Source organism: Sphaeramia orbicularis, chromosome 16 (assembly GCF_902148855.1).
Source record: "Sphaeramia orbicularis chromosome 16, fSphaOr1.1, whole genome shotgun sequence".
In the NCBI taxonomy this organism is placed as follows: domain Eukaryota; kingdom Metazoa; phylum Chordata; class Actinopteri; order Kurtiformes; family Apogonidae; genus Sphaeramia; species Sphaeramia orbicularis.
Window position 1 is genome coordinate 7,448,449 of NC_043972.1, and position 19,792 is coordinate 7,468,240.

At 37.2% G+C, this 19,792-nt stretch overlaps 2 protein-coding genes across 2 annotated transcripts; one reads left to right on the forward strand and one right to left on the reverse strand.

Moving 5' to 3' along the window:
- The first annotated feature begins 227 nt into the window (after positions 1–227).
- On the forward strand, positions 228–9,645 carry LOC115434858 (Krueppel-like factor 10). The gene is made up of 4 exons (XM_030156981.1): positions 228–353; positions 3,494–3,724; positions 6,225–7,002; positions 8,564–9,645. The coding sequence occupies exons 2-4, from the start codon at positions 3,503–3,505 to the stop codon at positions 8,821–8,823; spliced, it is 1,260 nt and encodes a 419-aa protein (XP_030012841.1). The 5' UTR covers positions 228–353; positions 3,494–3,502; the 3' UTR covers positions 8,824–9,645.
- A 311-nt stretch (positions 9,646–9,956) lies between these two features.
- On the reverse strand, positions 9,957–18,643 carry LOC115435546 (antizyme inhibitor 1). Its single transcript, XM_030158021.1, has 12 exons — positions 18,438–18,643; positions 17,403–17,524; positions 16,047–16,256; positions 15,735–15,908; positions 14,914–15,086; positions 14,531–14,665; positions 14,276–14,357; positions 14,099–14,173; positions 13,768–13,933; positions 13,274–13,389; positions 11,113–11,330; positions 9,957–11,020 (listed from the first exon to the last, which is right to left on the reverse strand). Exons 3-12 carry the CDS (start codon positions 16,146–16,148, stop codon positions 10,906–10,908), a joined length of 1,356 nt encoding a protein of 451 aa, XP_030013881.1. The 5' UTR covers positions 16,149–16,256; positions 17,403–17,524; positions 18,438–18,643; the 3' UTR covers positions 9,957–10,905.
- Between the last annotated feature and the right edge of the window lie 1,149 nt (positions 18,644–19,792).

Consider the following 19,792-nt stretch of genomic DNA (forward strand, 5'->3'; position numbering starts at 1 on the left):
GAACTACAGATCTGCAGGAGATGAAGTGACTCATCCCAGTCTGAGAGGAGGAGGTTGTAGAATGGAATGTGTTTTCCACACGCCCATGCTGTTGTGTACCACGCTGCATCCACGGCGCCGTCAGCCCCCGATCACGCACCCTGCCCCCCTCCCATTGGCTACGGGCCTCACACACCTTTGCGCCCCATTGGTTGAGACACGAGGCCACACCCACATTTTCCCACCGGGTTTGAAAGTATGAATGTGAATGAAACTGAAGGAGAAGCTGCAAATCACACTATTTATGTGTGAAAGACGGAAGGAAAAGACGGTCAGCTGTAGGTCTGGGTTTCATCACTTCACCGACATTTAATGTAAGTAGAAAATTTACACTAATAGGTTTTACATCCTAAAAAAACCTTAACATTTAACCCTTTCATGCATGAATTATAAGGACCTTGGTCAAGATATTTTTCCTGAGTGTTTATATTCCTCTTTAGACATTTAAAAAAAAAAAAAAAACAAAACCAATGTGATTGAGTTTTTTGTTTGTTTTTGTTTTTCAAGGAGTTACAAATATGTCAACTCAGCTGGACACCATGCATTTAATTTTTGAAGCAAAGAAACATGTATTTAAAAGTTTATATCAGAAAGTGATATGGAAAACTATGCGATAAAAACATTTTTAATGCTGATAATCAGATGTTTTCTCATACCCAAATACAAATTATGACTCACTTCATGGAGATAATATGCAAAAAAAAACCAAAAAAATTTTTACTTAAAAAAAACAGAAACAAAAACAAAAACAAAAACTGGTAATTACAGTCTAATAACAATTAGTGATTGGTTTCCACTTAAACATGTTAGTACAGATCAGGTTTATCAAGAACAGCTAAGTTACAGTAATGGTATGAAAGTCAGTTTATGGGATGGTGCGTAAGTGTCCACTGTGTTGGCTGATATGGAACTAAAACAATAAAACCCATGAATATACAAGAGAACAGCTGGAGAAGAACTGTCCACTGAAGTGACCACTGTGCATGAAAGGGTTAAAGACCCAAAATGTCGCTGCCATCCAAAATCATGTAATCTAATATGTGTAATACTGTTGATCATCTAATCCTATCAATACATGTAAATGATTGGAGTAAAATACAGTTTGTCATTTTTTTCATGGTTATCAAATATGACCCACGTGGACGTTCAGAGGCTCCACAGTGAACGTGGAAAACCGTCATCTCCTACAACTTAAATCAAACCCATAGAGTTGGATAAGTGACCGTGGATGGGGGTCACTTGATTTGTGTTCAAGTATGATATATTTTGCTGTTTTGTACAATAACCTTTGAATTCACTCTGATATTTTAAGAACATTTACATGAAAATATCAGATTTAGAGTGAAAAATGTAAAATGTACAGGGCAGTATTATAATAAATTGTAATAAATCCATTTTGAAATCACTACAGCAGGGTTAAAACTAAAGTAACAAGCCTGTTTTGATGATGTACACAGGAGAAAGTACAAGTATTTTTCTGACAACTACTAACTTTTACTCCCAAATATAAGTAGAATTATGAAGTATGATGTTGTGTTCACACAAATCACAGCTTTATCTGAAGTTTTGTGTTTAGATTTTGTTTGTTAAGGTTAAAGTGTATACATTTAGTTTTAATCCTAAAATGTAGCTGTACCTTTTAAAATGTTTCTATCAAATCCTACCAATAATAGTAAAATAATTCAGATAAATGCAGTTTGTCATTGTCATTGTTCTGCAACACTGATTCACCAGTAAAACACATGTAGTTTGACAAATATACAGGTTATAGATGCTTGTTTTTACGTTCATTTAATGATATATTTTGCTGAAAAAGTCACTTTTTCTTCATTTTCTCTTTTCTGATGTCATAACCTTTTAATTTACTCTGAGCTTTTATGAACATATACATTGCCACTGAAAAATGAAAAGTGCAAAGGATGATATGATAAGTAAGTAAAGCTTTATTTATATAGCACTTTTTAAAACATGTTACAGAGTGCTTCACATAAAGGGGAGATAGATCAAATCAAATCAAATCAAATTTTAATAAATTCTGATAAATGGTCATAAATCACTTTTGAAAGGTTCAGAACAGTCTTTATGGGTTAAAAACTCTTTCTGCTTATTCAGTGTTTTGTGTGGTAAATAATTTGAAGTGTTTAATGTACCTTTTCCTGTAATTTCCTGGATTTCTAATTATACTTGCCTTATTTATATACCAGATTACACATCATATCAACTTCATTAACTGCCATTAACTTCATTATTATTATCGTTATATAATGATCTACAGTGGATATGATCAGAATGCTGCTGGGTAAGTCAGGTCAAGCCAGGTCAGGTTAGGAGGGAATGGGATGTCAGGTGTTGTGTGACTTTTTGTGTAACCGGCACAGTTGGAGTTTTTCTCCGAGTTGGAAGTAGGTGAAAGGGCCCGGAGCTGAGCAGTAGCAGCTGACCATGCTCACTTCACATGCTCCTTCACACAGCCCGTCATCTAAAGGTTGATTATTGGCAAAATCAATGATGTGAAGCATTGACTGGTACTGTGTGTGTCTGGTTATGTAATGTTTTGTTGATTGGACATGTTTAACTACTAAACCAGACATGACAAGACTTTTGAGTGTGAATACTTGGAAACTGCTTATCGTTGTTATAGTCATCTTAAATAGTACTAGGTATGTTGATTTTGCCATTTGCACAATCTTGCACAACCTGAGCAGCATTTTACATTTTAAAAACATTTAAAATGTACAGATTTTTTTCTTATATCCTCACATATTTTTATTGCAAACAATTGTATTATATTATTTCTTGTTTTATTACTTATTAATTCTACTTCCAGTATCTGTTCACTATTTAAACATGATCTTTTAACCCATAAAGATCCAGTGCTCCTCTTGTGAGACTTCATCTATTAATTTTTCTCTCTATTTTATCCATCCTTATGTGATTTATCACTATTTATCACTATATTATCCTCTCCATTTTGCATTTATTTCAGTGAAAATCAGGTATTTTCCTATATTTATTTTACTGATCATGTACTTTAGTCATCATGCTGAGATTACATTTGAGGGTTATCATACCAAAAACAGGGAAAACTTGAGAAAAAGTGACTTTATCAGTAAAGTCTATCATTAATTGAACATAAACCAAGTGTCTCCATCCACTGTTATTGATCAAACTCCATGGGTTTTACTAGTGACTAGTTTCCACATTCACTATGGAGCCTCTGAACGTCCAAATGGGTCATATCTGATGACCATGAAAAGATGACAAACTGCTTTTAACACCAATTATTTACATGTGTTGAAAGGATTATTGGCTCTAAAGTTATTAAACTGTTAAACTTTTGGACACTGGTGTATATTTGGGTCTTTATGGGTTCATCTGTTTCCTTTGTACATGCCAAGATAAAACCCTTGTGTTCTGATCCTGATTTATGGTCGTCTGTTGTCTGTTGTAACAGAACTCTGACATGGAAGTTGAAGAATCCCACTCAGACATCCAGGGGGAATTCCAGCCGGCTCCTTTGGGTGCAGGTGACATGGAGGCTGTGGAGGCTCTGATGTCCATGACAAATCACTGGAAAACCAGGAGCCTCAGGTTACGACCCTTCAGACCTTTGACACCATCTCCAGACTGCTCAGACGATGACTCTGCCTCTGATAGCTCTAATGCATCACAAGACACTCCTTTGGTAAGAAAATGACATTTCCATTGAATTGTTGTTTTGTGCAAGTCAGTAGTTTTGTGTAATCTAGTCTAGATTATTGCATTATGGTGTATTACAATGACTGATTGGATGCATCAGGCAAATAGCTGACAAAATAAATGATTACAGCAAGAAAACGTAAACTAATAAAAGACAAAATGCATATTTATACTGTTTGTTATTATATAAACTGTATAAATTTGCACATATTTATAGTGAATTCTGCTTATCACAAAGCACACACTTAAGAAGACATTTTCTTAACAATGTCAGTGTTCAATTGTTTTGTTTGGTATTGGTTTATTACCTCCGCCAAGGAGGTTATGTTTTTGCCAGGGTTTGTTTGTCTGTCTGTCTGTTTGTCTGTCCGTTAGTGTGCAACATAACTCAAAAAGTTATGGACAGATTTGGATGAAATTTTCAGGGTTTGTTGGAAATGGGATAAGGAAGAAATGATTAAATTTTGGTGGTGATCGGGGGTGGGGGGGCCCACGGGGGGGGCCACTGATCAGCCTTGGCGGAGGTCTGCGCTCTCCGAGTGCTTCTAGTTGTTCTTATTTTTTGGTATTTTTGAATTGTACAGCTTTTTATGTTTTTAATCTATTCTTGTATTTCATACTTTAAGTAGGTTTTATTTATTCTTCTGTACAGCACTTTTTTATGGGGGGGGGGGTCCAGTTTTTCAGTTGTTCTATGTCTTTTAATCTATTCTTGTATTTTACTCTTTTATTTTGGTTTTTATTTATTCTTCTGTACAGCACTTTGGTCCACTGTGGTTGTTTTAAAGTGCTTTATAAGTAAAGTTGGATTGGATTGGAACATTACACCAATCTTGCACCTTATGGACTCTTTCCTAGTTTTAATTTTTTTTTTTTTTTTTGAGTAATAACTGCTTCTCTTGTCATTTATATTTACTTATTCATGACTACCTCTTTAACAACAATTGTAAATATAAAATTTCCCATAATGCACATTTCATCTTATAGACATATTCTGTCAGCACTTTATCTGCTTTACCACCATATTCATACATTCACATGTTATTTATTGTATGTTGTTGCTCTTCTTCCTATTATTAGTATTTATCATATATTATATTATTTGTTTCATGTGACTTGTAGCAGCTCTAGACAGATAAAGTTTTCTGAATTGAATGTCAGTTCATCAGCCCTTCTACAAAAAAAAAACAGGAGTTTAGAAAAACATATGAATAAATGATTTGACTTAAATATGAATGAAAAGACTTGTAGAAACTGTCACAGGCATAAATTTAACTCCCTTATCCCGGTAGAAAAACAAAAAATTCTTCCAGGTAGCTGATGAAATCGGGAAAGTGTTGCATGAAATTAACCCTTATGTTATTTAAATAAGCCACTCCCTGAACTGGTCTAACTGGGCTTTTCCAGTTATGATGAGTCACAAACCTGTTACGGGCAGATAGACTGAATCATCCCAGGTAAACATCAGACAAGAGGTGCATCTGGAGTAGATACAGCCAAAAAAATTTTACTCTTTTTTTCAACATTATGGATGATTTAGGGCAGGGGTCAGCAACCCTGGTCCTCAAGAGCCACTATCCTGCAAGTTTTAGATGTAGCACCTCTTCCAACACACCTGATTCAAATGATAAGCCGATCATCAAGCTCTGCAGAAGCCTGATAACGACCGTCAGGTGTGTTGGAAGAGGCAAACATCTAAAACATGAAGGGATAGTAGCTCTCGAGGACCAGGGTTGCTGACCCCTGATTTAGGATTTTAATTGATTGTTTTCTGGCCACCTGAACTGAAACGTAGTCTTTATTTACTAAAACTATATGTATATGACTGCAGGAGCTCATTCACAGAAACAAACAGGTTGTGTTTCCAATTTGAGATATTTTTCAGTTTTCTTCATCAGATTAACCCATAAAGACCCAGTGCTACTTTTGTGGCAGTTCACAGATGAATTTTTCTCTTTATCGTAACCTTTCTTAAGTGATTTATCACCATTTATTATAATATTAGGCTCTGTATTTGTGCTTCTTTTGTGATAATTATGTATTTTTCTATATTTAATTCACTGATTATGTAGATGTTCATAAAAGCTCAGATTAAAGTTGAGGGTTATTATATCAAAAACAGAGAAAACTGAAGACAAAATGACTTTTTCAACAAAATCTATCATTAACTGAATATAAACCCAGCGTCTCCATCCACTGTCATTGATCCAACTCCATGAGTTTTACTGGTGAATCAATGTTATGGAAGATGAAAGTGTTTCCATGTTCACTACAGAGCCTCTGAACGTCCAAGTGGGTCATATCTGATGACCATGAGAAAATGACAAACTGTATTTTAGACCAATATTGATAGGAATAGTGGATCAACAGGTATTAAACAGTTTATATAAGTAGATGGTTTGTGACACCGGTGGCTTTTTGGGTCTTTATGGGTTAATCCAAATGTTGCCAGTCTACAAGCATTGAAAACCTTCTTTTTCTTCCAGTGTATGACCCCTCCGTACAGCCCACCCCACTGTGAAGCCTTCCATCCCACCTCATCGTTGAGCCAACATCAGCAAAGCGAGCGTGCGACGGAGGAGCCTCATTCTGCTTCTCAGCCGTTCAAGTGCACCAGTGTAATCCGCCACACTGCCGACGGACAGCACTGCTCCTGTAACGTCCATCCGATCTCCAGGGAGGACAGACTGATGGACAACCACGCTAAAGTGACAGAGTTAAGCTCTGAAGGCGTGCAGATGAGGACGGACTCTGATAAGGAGAGTGCTGTAACACAGTTGGACTCTAATGGAGCATCACAGAAACCTCAGCCCCAGACGAGTTCTTCACGCCCAGAGGAAAAACCAAAGCCACCTCAGTCTGTTTGTCCTGTTCCATCTGGGTTCTACTGCCAGATTCTTCCTCTACCACTTAGTACGACTAACACCCAGCAGCAACAGGCGCCGCTATTTCAACAACAACAACAACCAGGAGCACCAGCCCAAGTCATCCTCCTCGGGCCTCAGGTGGCTAAAGCTCCTCTGATGCTCTTCGTTCCTCAGCCGGTTCTTCCTCCCATCTACGTTCAGCGTCCACTGGTGACCCCCAGTGGCACCAAGTTACCAGCCATCGCCCCCGCTTTGAGTCGAGGCCCGTCGGTGCAGAGAAGCAGCCCCGCGCAGCCGCAAGCACCCCGCATCCGCAGCCATGTTTGTCGCCATGACGACTGCAAAAAGACATACTTCAAGAGCTCCCACCTCAAGGCTCACATGAGGACACACACAGGTTAGACATGAGAAGGTCCGAATCGTGTACACGCACACTGAGCCTGTTTTACATGACCAGAAAAATCTAATAAAGGGGAGTAATCAGAAAATTTCAGTAATCAGATCTGACAAGTTTACATGCATTTAAGAAATCTGATAATCAATAAACCCTGATTTAGATGCTCCAGTCCATTATCGGAGTATGTACGCACACAGTGACAGAAGACTCAAACTTCCTGTTGTTTGACTATGTAACTTCTGTTTTCTACGATTTTACTTTTTATACATGTGCTCGACATCTGCTCTACATGTGCTTCACTAACATTAATGAACATATGCATTGAACAACATCAGATGTTAATATAGTGAAAATGCTAATTTTGTATTCATAGTCCCTAGAGTTGAGTTGTTTGTTGCTCATTGCCCATTACCTCAATTCAGATGTGATTAACTAATTACATTTAGTCATTTATTTGCTGAATCTATTCCCTTTGACCTCATCTTTATTTTCTGTGTCTGTTATATATGCTCCATCTTTTTTCCCCCCATCTCAAGTGTAAAAACTTTTCTGCAATGTTTTAGATTTTTCCAGATTTTCAGTGTTTCCATACAGTTTTTTTTTTTTTAGTGCAAATTCAAAATGTGCTTATAACAGCCCTTAGCTAGACAGAAAAATAACTTAGATCAGGTAACACACTTGCAATCTTTAGCTGTACAATAGTGGAAAAAAGTTTTGGGACACCCATAAAAATTTTCACAATCTCAAATATTATCATGAAATATTTACAGAAACAATTTTTTATGTTTCAACAAATGCAAATGCTTTTTTTTTTTAAACAATATAAAATAACAAAACCATTTTTGACAGTTTCGACATGCCATGTACTGGATCTGTTTCATTACACTGGTCTACAATTTTTTAGAAATGATTTGCTTCAGACATTAAATGTGATAAATGTTAGGTATTTTAATAAGATTAATTGGAAAATAAATGACAAAAGTGCCGGTTTGCTAATGTTTTCAAGGTATATGATTTAAGTGTTATTACACATATATATTGGTTTATATACATTTATATAATAGTTTTAGAGATCTTCCACTAAATAGAACCTGTAAAGTGAATGTATTCTAATGTGCAGACAGTGTTTTGAAGTAGATCTTGTAGCTCTGAGACAAATATTCCTTTTGAGTCAAACCCATTCTCTCGTTAATTCTTGAGTTTCACATTTTGACCCAAGGTTGTATCTTGCAAAGTTCAGCCAACCAGCATTTTTGACTTGATTTTTCTTTATCAGTGACTCTCATGTGGTAAAATTTCATTACTTTTATTCTGGAAGCATTTTCCTTGTAGACCAGTGTTATCTGCTGAAACATTCAGTTTTGACCTTGATGGAACAGAGCATGTGCAGAAGGAGTATGTGAGTTGAGAGAATGGAATAATGTAATATATCACAAATGCATGGGATTTACCACCACTGTCTGTCTGTTATCTGTAGCGCTCTATAGGACTGCATTTGTGTTGTGATTCATATGTCCAAGTCTGATGTTAAATGTCCACTTTACCCTCTATGTCTCAACAGGTGAGAAGCCGTTCAGATGTAAATGGGAAGGCTGCGAGAGGCAATTTGCTCGCTCCGATGAACTGTCTCGTCACAGAAGAACCCACACCGGGGAGAAAAGGTTCGCCTGCCCCTTGTGCCTGAGCCGATTCATGCGTAGCGACCACCTGGCCAAACACGCCCGACGACACCTCACAGCGAGGAAGACGACCTGTTGGACGTCGGGGGTCAACCATCCGGCCGACCACAGCGCCTCTACAGCTCTGGGTCAGACGGTCTGAGGGGTTCTGAGAGACTACAATGGAAAGATGGAAGAAGCCAAGTTTCTGCATGAAAAAGTCTCTTCCCAAATTGTTTACATGACAGAAATGCAAACATGATGTGTAACTTTATGCCGCGTTACTGTTATTATAATGGTTTCTATTCAGTGTGAATCATGTTTCTCTGTTTACATTCAACCTCCAACCTGAGAGAAATCATAAGGTTACATCAACTGTAACTAATTTTACTCAATGCACGATTACTTTGCTGTAATATTTGACCAAAGAATGTTAAATATTGTTTTTTTTGCACAAAAGCATTTTATCTTACGGGGAAAATTCTTTAATAAAACTGCATATACATTTACTCTTTTAACATGGGGTTTGTCTTGTTTTTTCATATTTTAAGATAAAGATAAACCCTAATTTAATATTAATGAAAAAAATCTTGCATTCCCCATTGTCTTGGGATTTACATTTGTTTAAAGTGAATATAGTTATCTTAAAGTGTGTGTGGCCCACCAAATTGTCCAATCCTGCTTGTAGGATGCATTTGCAAAAAATATACTGAATATATAAATAATCAAGGATGTCAAACTCATTTTAGTTAGGGGGAAACTTTCTACCCAATTTGATCTAAAGTGGGTTAGACCAGTAAAATACCATCAAAATACCCTGCAAATAATGACTACTTCCAATCTTTTCACTTTTTAGTGTGAAAATTTAAAATTACGGGAAAATATTTATTCCTAATTTTTTTCCTAATTTCATTGAACACAATGACAATAATGGCAATTCTATTTTATGTGTAACCTGGAATTTCTTGGAAAAATCTGTGCAATTTTGACAATACTGAATAAAATGAACAAAAACATGAAGAAATGAACAAAATAATTTTTAAAAATCTACAAATGGACAAAAAAAACAAAAAAAAACAGGTCTGATTCAACATGTCAAATGTTTCTTGTTTGTGCTATGTCTTGTCATGGGGTCAGAGGTCACGCTAAATAATGTGTAATTAACCTTTACAGCCTATTTTGATCAGTTTTTTGTTATAAGACTCCACACATATTTCCTAGTTTTCTTGTTGTGCCGTAGGGTAAAGGTGGAAGACTTCTGCACAGGAATTTATACAAAACAGATGCAGTGAGTCCCAGCTGAGTCAGCGAGGTGTTTATTACTGATCATTTGTACAAGCACAAGCCACAAGTTAATAAGAACAGGCAAATGCCGAAATATTCATCATGCCTTTGACACAAATTGAGAGACAACTTCACAGATGTGTCCTTGCACAGAATAATACTTTAACAAATATAAATATCAATACAAATGGCAACAAATGCTCTTGCACTAGAAAAGATCACGTCACATGTCACTTGATTCCAAATCCATCGACACTTCCAATGTTCAACCTGCAGCACATGCTGGCGAATACACCTTCCACCTGTGTCATGACATAGCGTTTTCCTAATTTGTGTGAACACTGTGCTTGGATCACGTTGGTTTTATTTACTGCATCAAATGGATGAGTAAATAAATGCACCTTCATATTCAGGCCCAGACGTCAGAACACTGAGAAGGACGACAGACTCAAAAATGTAAAACAGGGATCGAGGTCTCGTTGCACAAAATACATTATACAACCAATTAAAATCATAAATACACATGTTGCCGTAAAGTACAATATCAGAACACCTTCTGTTTAAATATATTGATTCACTCAGAAATACAAATCTTTACAAGACTGGCAACAGCGATGGACATATAGCACATAAATGTAATGACTTGAAATCAGTAATAGTTCTACTGTACGAGTGTAAACTGCAGTGCCACGGAACGCCCAAAGCAAAGGGGAAAAATGCATCTTTATTTTTGGAGTCTTCCATTTTGTTGCATACTAATTTCCTAACATCTACTTAGCTTTTCCAGGTCTAATCACATACTATGCTGTACACTGGGGTTTTCAGGGTGAATTCAGTCTGGTCCCAGCAACTAGAAGCGCTATCTGTTCTGTGGGTTCAGGTCATCCTAGTGGAACGTAGACCAGAGGGAGCTGCCAGGAACCAGCTAGGAAAGTTAGAAGCCATCCTGGTCTGATGATTGCTAAGCTGGAACAGAGAGGGCAGCCTCTGTTTGGCAGGAATTTAAGAAATAAGGGATCAGGGAGAAGTTCTTCAGTGTAGCCTCCTGGGTGACACCGGTGTCCTGCATTTCAAACCTGGCAAAGCAAGAACGGGTGGTGGATGAAAACTAACCGCGACAGATGTGACTCTGAAAATGTGAACTCAAAAACACCCCTGGGATTCTCACCAGTCTCTAGAGGAGATGACGTAGTACACGGGAGGGGGTGGAGAGTCGCTGGAGGTGCAGACCGGCTGACCCAGACTGTAGGCCCCTGCATGGGTGAACAGGAGCCAGTCCCCGACATGGAGCTCCGGCAGCAGGCAGTGCTCCACCACCTGGTCCATGTCATCCCCAGTCGGACCCCACAGGCTGCTGCTGAACACGGGGGTGTCCAGGGCTGAGTTCTGTCACATGACAAGCAGAGATCAGACAATATGCAACAACTGGGATCTGCACTGAACACTGCAAATCTGACATGGACAGAGAATACAGTCTGTGTTCTGGAGGGATCAGTGGGGACTGTTATTTTAAAAGGAATAAAATATCCATGGGAGAATTTTTAAGGTTTTTTTGTCATTTTTATTAACTTCAACAGATAAAGACCCAGTGCTACTTTTGTGGCAGTTCCCAAATGATTTTTTTTTCTATTTAACCCTTCTTAAGTGATTTTTTTTTTTACCATTTATTATAATATTATCCTGTGTATTTTGCATTTTTTTCAGTGAAAATCAGATATTTTTCCATATTTAGTTTACTGACCATGTAGATGTTCATTAAAGCTCAGATTAAAGTTGAGGGTTATTATATAAGAACAGAGAAAACTGAAGAAAAAAGTGACTTCCTCAGTCAAATATATCATTAACGGAACATAAACGAAAAGCGTTTGAAAAGCAAAGCATTAAGTTGATATAACTGCTGTATTAATAAAGACTTTGTGTTTATTACTGTAGATATCTAAGGCTGAGCTCATTTAAACTATTTTATATAATGCTACAGGAGTGCATCGTGCTCTCAAAGATCATTATCCACTGATATCCATAAAGTTGGAATGATTTTGTTTTTAGACCCATTCCGTTTATACACATAAGTAATCATCTTTGACAAGGTGCAGTGGTTATATACTGAGTCCCAGTTACACTTTATTTATCAAGAATACATCACATTGTCACAAATATTTCATGAGAAATGATAAAAAAAAAATAGTATATTTTGGAACATTACTGAAGTGTGATAAGTTTGGATTTCTAAAATGCCAACTTCTCTGGACACCAGAAAATTACTATTCTTGGTATTTTGGATTTTGAAGTGAAAAATCAGGTATTTTCCTCTATTTAATTTTCTGATCATGTAAATGATCAGAAAAACTCAAATTAAAGTTGAGGATTATTATATCAAACATGGACAAAACTGCAGAATAAGTGATTTTTTCAGCAAAATATATCATTAACTGAATATAGACCAAGTGTCTCCATCCACTGTCACTGATCCAACTCCATGGGTTTAACTCGTGTATCAGTGTTGTAGAAGATGATGGTGTTTCCACGTTCACTACAAAGCCTCTGAACGTCCAAATGGGTCTGATGACCATGAAATGACACCAAACTGCATTTTACACCAATTATTTACATGTATTGATAGGATTAGTCAATCAACGGGTATTAAACATTTAAGATCAGTGTATGATTTTGACTGTCGATGACTGTTTGAGTCGTTATGGGTTAATGTAGTCCATCTCTTTGGTTTTGATTTCAGTTTAGATCTAATTAGTTTAGACTTATTTTTTAAATTTCTGAGAAAGTGACTGAGCATTCATTTATAGAGGCTAGAAAATGTAGGATAAAAGCCCAACATCAGCCATGATTTGCAAACCAACTGCTTATTAAATGTCCCATATTGAGTTATTTTCACCATGAATTATTAAAACTGTCTGACTCATGGCAGAAGTCTGAGCTAAACTTATAATTAATATCTAACGAGTATGTAGAAAAAACAATTAAAATAAGAATATATTAAAGTAAGACTGAGCCATTTTCTGCCTGGTAATTCAGCCATTTTCAGAAAATATCCCTGCAGGTCAAGTATTTTCTTCCCTGGAGTATTACGGGAGCTAAAATCAGCTACGTTGCATTGCTGCCACCCTCTGGAAGTAATCCATTACTGTGTCATCATTCTAAGTCCTGTTTATTCGGACACAGTGGTGTAACAACCATAGGGCAAACTGTGGGGGGAAAATGGAAAAGTAAGCTGATTTTATTTTCTATTTTGTGGATTTTGTTCATATTGCACTTCACTGCTCATTTTAGCCCTGGTTTTCATCTTAACTAACACAATAATGTTTAGAACTCACCTTGTGCACAGACGGAACAGCAATCAGTGTTTCAGTGAGTTTGCTGGAAAATGATCCATACACTCCCTCGTTCATGTAATACTGGAACTCTGGCTCATCGTTAGGAGACGGATCATCTGTACAGATAGAAAGACAAACAAGCCTGATAAGTGAGATGGATCCATGAGTTTGATACTATTTTCAACCTGTATTTTTGCATCATTCTATGATTAAAACATTTGTGTAGTTCTCAGTTGAACAGCTGTAAGGTTGACTTTAAATGCTGTAATATTTATCCATGTTTATAAGTTCCAGATAAGAAACAATACCCCAGTACTTAAGATGCTTCTCCCATTATACATCATTGCATTGCACAAACATGAGAATGCAACTAAGTCACAAAAAAAGCTATTCTTCAGTTTAATCATATGAGGACTGGTACACAGTCGTTTCCCCTAGCGTTTACTTCCACTAAATAGGTCGTAATGTCTTAGTAAATGATTCATTTCACTGACCATGTCCCTGATCGTGACGATCTCGTGCCACAGCCTCTTTGGAAATGATATTGACCGCCAATGTGAAAGCAGAAGACACAAAGTAGCTACCGGGCTCAGCGATGATGGAAACACCAGTAGAAGGAGGGAAGTAGAGGTCCACCATAGACATGACAGCACTATTGATCTGAAAGAAATAACACTGATAAAAACTAGGATCCAAACATGTACCATTCACATTCTGATGTGACTCAGAGTATTTCAGATCAGGCTACCACTGCCTCCCCTCAAATGTACCTTCTGTGTATCTACAACACAACAATGTCATGCAGAGTCGGTAAAAGACACTGACTTGTTCCAGTTGGGTTTCAGATCCACTGAAACCACCTCCAATGTCCAGAATCTTCATATTGAAGCCAATTTCCTCCTGAGGCAAAAGAACATAAATGTGTATATGAGTGTTTTTGGACATGTACCCCTGGAAACAACACATTTAAGAAACCAAGTAGGAAAATGTAAAATGACTTACTCCCATATCAAAGACACAACGAGCATCAGAGATGACATGAATATACATCTGGTCATCGTCACAGGAGCTGGAAATGTGAGATCTGTGAAGGACAAAGAGAAGTGAAATATGACCACTTATTTATAGAGTTCCAATGAAACTTCTACTGTATATCAACACTGATGTCGCTATATTGTGACTGAAGAGTCTGCACAAAATCAGCTTTGCTATAAAATTTGTTATATTTTAGATACAGAACTTTTCATCTAATCTCACCTGACACCCACCACCTGCACCCCCAGCGCCTTCGCACTCTCCAACAGATGCCTGCAGTCTTTGAGGGAACAGCCAAAGGCCATGCTCATATCATCATCCTGAGTAGAGGCTTCTGTTGACACTTGGATCAGCAGCCTGAATCAAAACAAACATCTGGATAATTTTTTTTGCTATAAAAGGAGGAAAATGCAGAGGAGTTCAATGAAAATTTTCCAGAAAAAGCTGAAATGAAAGTATGTTTTTACAGCATGATGTAAGAGTAATGAAATTACACAACACAAATGGTATCTAGTGACTTGAAAGGCCAGTTACTAAACATGTTGACAAGTCTGCTTGTAAATCATATGATCACTGGCCCAGGGCCCACACACAGAAACACTTACTTAGCATTGGGATGGCAGCGAGCGATCTTGCGCAGCTCAACTTCGTTATCACACACGAGGAGGTCAATACCACTCTTAGCAGCGTATTTAATTTGAGAAATCTGTTTGCAAACAGCACTGTAGATGATATCTTCTGAGGGAATACTGTGGCTCTGCACCAGCTCAAGTTCAGACTGAAACAGACAAACACAGAGCAACAATTACACTCAGACTTTGATTGTAAACAGATTCCTCCAGGTTTCAACAACTTGGATTCAAAACTTTTAAAAATCATTATTAATATAGTTTCACATCTCGTCACATTACAACAAATGTTAAAACTCTGGAATCAAGGCTGCTGGTCTGTAAATGTTTTGAGTGATTATACATGCTTTTTCAGTGTTTGCAAATGCTTTTATTATTTGTAAAACTGTAATGATGTGACTGTATCGCTGTAGTCCTGGCCAAGTCTCCCTTGAAAAAGAGATCCCTCATCTCAATGGGACCAACCTGGTTAAATAATAATAAACAATAAATAAAATAACCTGACTGTGATGACGAAGATGCTTAAGTGTTTGTTGGTGTCTTTATAGTTTTCAGACTGCTATGCCACTCTAGTGTCTAATGTTTATTTTCTTCAAAGTGGGATGGGCTTTAAAATAATTTTTTCAATGGGCTTCCGATAAATAGTGTTTACAATTTAAGGTATTTGAAGAGTTTTTAGAACAAGCAGAAACTCTGTTAACCAAGCTATTTTTTTTCCCATATATTGTGCTCAACAACCCAAGCACATTTTAATAGTTCTAACTAACAATGATGCAGTTGTCTATACAGTAAAATACCTTATTGGTACATATGAATCCAGTGCCGAGAGCAGCAAGAACTTCAATAACAGCTGGGCTACTGTTGCATCTGACAGTGTAGTACGGTCTGATCTGTGCCATGTGGGTCCGCCAGCGAACATGCTGCCTCATTATAACTCCCAGGTCTGCTACAAAGAAGGCATTCTTCTCACACTGAGGAAGAAAGAAACATAGATGTGGATGAGTCAGAAGACATGACAGGGAGTCTGTCACCAGTGTTGAAACATCTACTGTAAAATGATGATGGTGTTTAGATTTGTCAAAGGTTCATGTTACAGTGAAATCTCTTACCAGAGTTTGCTCATAAATATGATTGTCGATCACATCACAGAGGGCTGTGCCTCCCTCCAGTAGGCCAACAGAATACTGTGGTTCATCAGCAATTCCTTTCATCCTCTCAACCGTTTTCTGTTAATCCGACAGGCATAAAGATTATGGCTGGTCCAAAGTGGTCTTGCTCACTCCCTCTCGAGCCCCTGGGTCCTAGACCTATGCAACAAACTGTGCAAGAACAAGAAAAAATTCAACATAAGGATCAAAGTCCAAGACATAAGACATTTCAGTCATTTCAGGGTAATTGATATTTATTGATGCCGTCTAACTCCCAGCTAAACCTTTGTGATGAGCACCCAATTCAAACAAGTAATTTTTTTAGTCAGCCTCCAATCAGAGCACAGAGCAGGTTCAACGTTCTGGGATAGCTTTGTGGAAGAGTCCTATTCTTCTGGAAAGCCCCTGTGAAAACACAGAGTCTGGGGCACAGGGTTCATTCACTTTACCATCAATTACTCTCAACAATCACCATTAATCCCAGAGGTGGTGACCCGTAAAGGTTCTTTTTTATGGCATTAACTAAGGTACAATACTGGCGGCATCGGTGTCATAACTTTACTTTCAGTAATGTTGCACAGTGCGTCAGAGAGGCAGACACTGTGCTAGACTCGTCTGGACCAGATGTGAAATTGGAGGTTAAAAGAGGAAAGTATCAGTGTCTCCATCTACCTAAAATGTGTGTTGTGTTGTACATTATTGCAACAATACTGGGGCTATAGATTGAAACACATGAGACAGACCTCCAGTGTGATAAGAACCAAGTCCCTATAAAGGAGGCCAGCCTTAGTGACTGAAACACTGGTAAATAAAATGCCGCGACATGGTTATCTCTTTAAAAATCAACCAAAAGTGTCTTTATGTAACTGGAAAAATGCTTAACTTTGTCTTGTAATATTTCAACAGGGACATACTGATTTATTAAGTTAATCATGAACACAAGACTCTGCACCAAAAGATAAACTTAAAAATTACATTTACATAATTACACCGAATCAGTCTATGTTGAGAGACCGAAAGAAATACTGTAGCTGAAAACAGTCTAGAGCATCAACTCCAGTTATTTTTTATAGAAGTGCTTAAAATAGATCTGAAATGCAAGATCTAAAATAACTACATACTATTTGTGAAGTAACTGGGACATGCTGTTGGCAACCTCACTGAGTTTTTTCTTCCTTGCAGCTATTTTGGTGATACATTCTTTCACAACAAGTTTGAGCATTATTAATAATCCTCAAAAACAGCCATACAGGTGCAAACAAAAATGTGGGTCAAAGAGCATGCACGTATTTGTCATTTAATTCTAGATCAACTCACATGGATGAGTCCGGGGTTGAACTCGTCCACTATCAGCTAGGATCCCAAGGTGGCTCGGCGTTGAAGTCAAACGGCTCTCTGTATAGAGCTGCCCCTAGATCCTCTGGATAATTACTGTACACCTGCAAAGAGACAGCACAAAGGAACCAGTCAGTGAAAGATAAAAACTCTGATGAGGAGGTCAGGTAGTTGAATCCCACTGGTGTATACTTTATTCTCATTTCATGTTAATGCATCACAAGTGTATTAAACATTTCTGTACGACTGTTGAAAAGTTAAGTAAATGGTTAACTAAGCAGACACACTGTTTGGCATGCAAAACCTCCATGGATTGTATGTACAAAGTCTACATAAGAGTCCTTCAATATCCCTTTTAGATGTTCTGTTTTTGGAATTTTACTTTTGTTGGGATATTGTTGCCATTCATTTAAGGACAGCTAGTTACATATTTGTGATGACATCTGGACACAAGAATAGTACTTTGGCACAGCAGTCCTATACTTAACATGAGCTGTCCAAATCTGTAATGTGAGGGCAAGTGGAAAAGCAGACCTGGTTCAAAAAACATACTGTGTTTAGCTTGTAACATTTATATCTAATGGTATTTCTGCTTTTGTCATTTTACCCTTTATCAACAATGACACGGTCAATAATCAAGAGCTGATGTAATGATGGAGATCTATTACTATGCTATAGCGTTATTATTTAACACTGTCTCTCTATTTGTTCATAATCACGGTTAATATTTATATAGTTAGCCAGGTATACGTTGTAATATTGTAACAGGTAGATTAGCTAGCTAACTGTGCGTAAATACAGCTACATCGACGATTAGCATTAGCATGCTAGCTAAGCAAAAGCTGAACATTTGATACTATTTTTAAACAATGTTAGTAGTTGTTGACGATAGCAGTATTTGTATGACGTTTTTGGGTTCATTATAATGAGATAAACTACGGTACATTTCCCAGCATGCTAGCGCTAACTGCTAACTGACAAGCTAACCACGCAGTCAGCTATTTTAACGATACTTACATCAGCTGTAAACCCATAAGAGGGGGCAGAACGCTTTTTCTTTTTAGGCGGAATTTTTAAAGAGTGGTGGGGATACTAAAAGAGAAAAGAATAACTGCCATGAACGTGACGAGCGGGGTTGTTATTTGCGGCGGTTCTGTCGGTTTGAGCTCGTACGGGTAATCCGTTAATTCCGAACAAACGGATGGAGAATGAGCGGCAGACGGACGGACGAACACCGGCCAGAAACACCGACAGACGCAGACACACATCCGGTTAAGAGTATCAAAATAAAACAACAAAGACGAGTTTTAAAGTGTTAAAAATCCACACGGGGACGTAAAAATGAAATTCAGCTTAATGTGTTTTAAGTAACAGGTGTGATTTGTCAGAGTTTTTTTGCACATCCGTCAAATTATTGTGATAAATCCATTAGAATTAAATATTATTATGAACTCTTTTTCCGGTCTGATCTTGTTAAACTGTGTGAAAATGATGCATCTTTTATCTGGGCGGAGTTTAGAACTGTCAAATTCAAAACCGGTTTGATAATACGTCTGACTCACCTTCACACACCCTTCTCTGTTATCTATGACTCAAAAAAGAAAAGTAGTTTATCGTAGCAGACTGATTCTGCAGTTAAACCCAAATACCAACAAAACAACTGACATAATAATAATAATAATAATAATAATAATAATAATAATAATAATAATAGAAAATGAAGAAAGTGCAGAAGAAGAGCGTAATTTTCCGCAAAAAATGAAATTCAACATTTTAAGTTTTTATTATTTGGAATATTAATTGCTTCTACATCACTTGTCTTAATTTGTGTAACTTCTTATCATGAATTTAAACTGACTTTATTTCTATATTACATTTGTATAACAAGTATTCCACATATGTTTTGCCATATCTTTACCTGATATTTGCACACCATAAAAATTTTTGTTTGTATTTTATTTTACAAAACACATTTAGGACAAATGCTGCATATTTTACATATTTTAAGATAGTGTCACACTGTCTGTTTATAAGCTGAGTCACCCGTTGAAATCTCATCATGTGTATAATGACAATAAAGAATTCTTATGACTTACACTTCTACATGACTTTGTCACAACTGTTTCCAAAGTTGTAAGTTTCTGCATTAAGACTTGACATATATTATGAATACTAAATTGATATAACTGGCTATAAAGTTAACTGCATCCTGCTATCTGTATTTTATAAATGTGCATAAATTACCTGTGTTATGTCTTCATTCTTTCCCCCATGGCTGAGTGATGAGGACAAAATTCTGTCCAATAAAGTATGCAGTTTTCCTCTTATTTTTCTGTTGCCACGATCAGTAACTTCAGATGTTCAGCTCCTCG

Excerpts from the sequence above, each read along its gene's own strand:
- LOC115434858 (XM_030156981.1), top strand. The coding sequence starts at position 3,503 with ATGGAAGTTGAAGAATCCCACTCAGACATCCAGGGGGAATTCCAGCCG. Across the intron at positions 3,725-6,224 it reads CATCACAAGACACTCCTTTG|TGTATGACCCCTCCGTACAG; the intron begins GTAAGAAAATGA and ends TTTTTCTTCCAG. Across the intron at positions 7,003-8,563 it reads TCACATGAGGACACACACAG|GTGAGAAGCCGTTCAGATGT; the intron begins GTTAGACATGAG and ends ATGTCTCAACAG.
- LOC115435546 (XM_030158021.1), bottom strand. The coding sequence starts at position 16,148 with ATGAAAGGAATTGCTGATGAACCACAGTATTCTGTTGGCCTACTGGAG. Across the intron at positions 15,087-15,734 it reads GATTCATATGTACCAATAAG|TCTGAACTTGAGCTGGTGCA; the intron begins GTATTTTACTGT and ends TGTCTGTTTCAG. Across the intron at positions 11,021-11,112 it reads GTCATCTCCTCTAGAGACTG|GTTTGAAATGCAGGACACCG; the intron begins GTGAGAATCCCA and ends TTGCTTTGCCAG.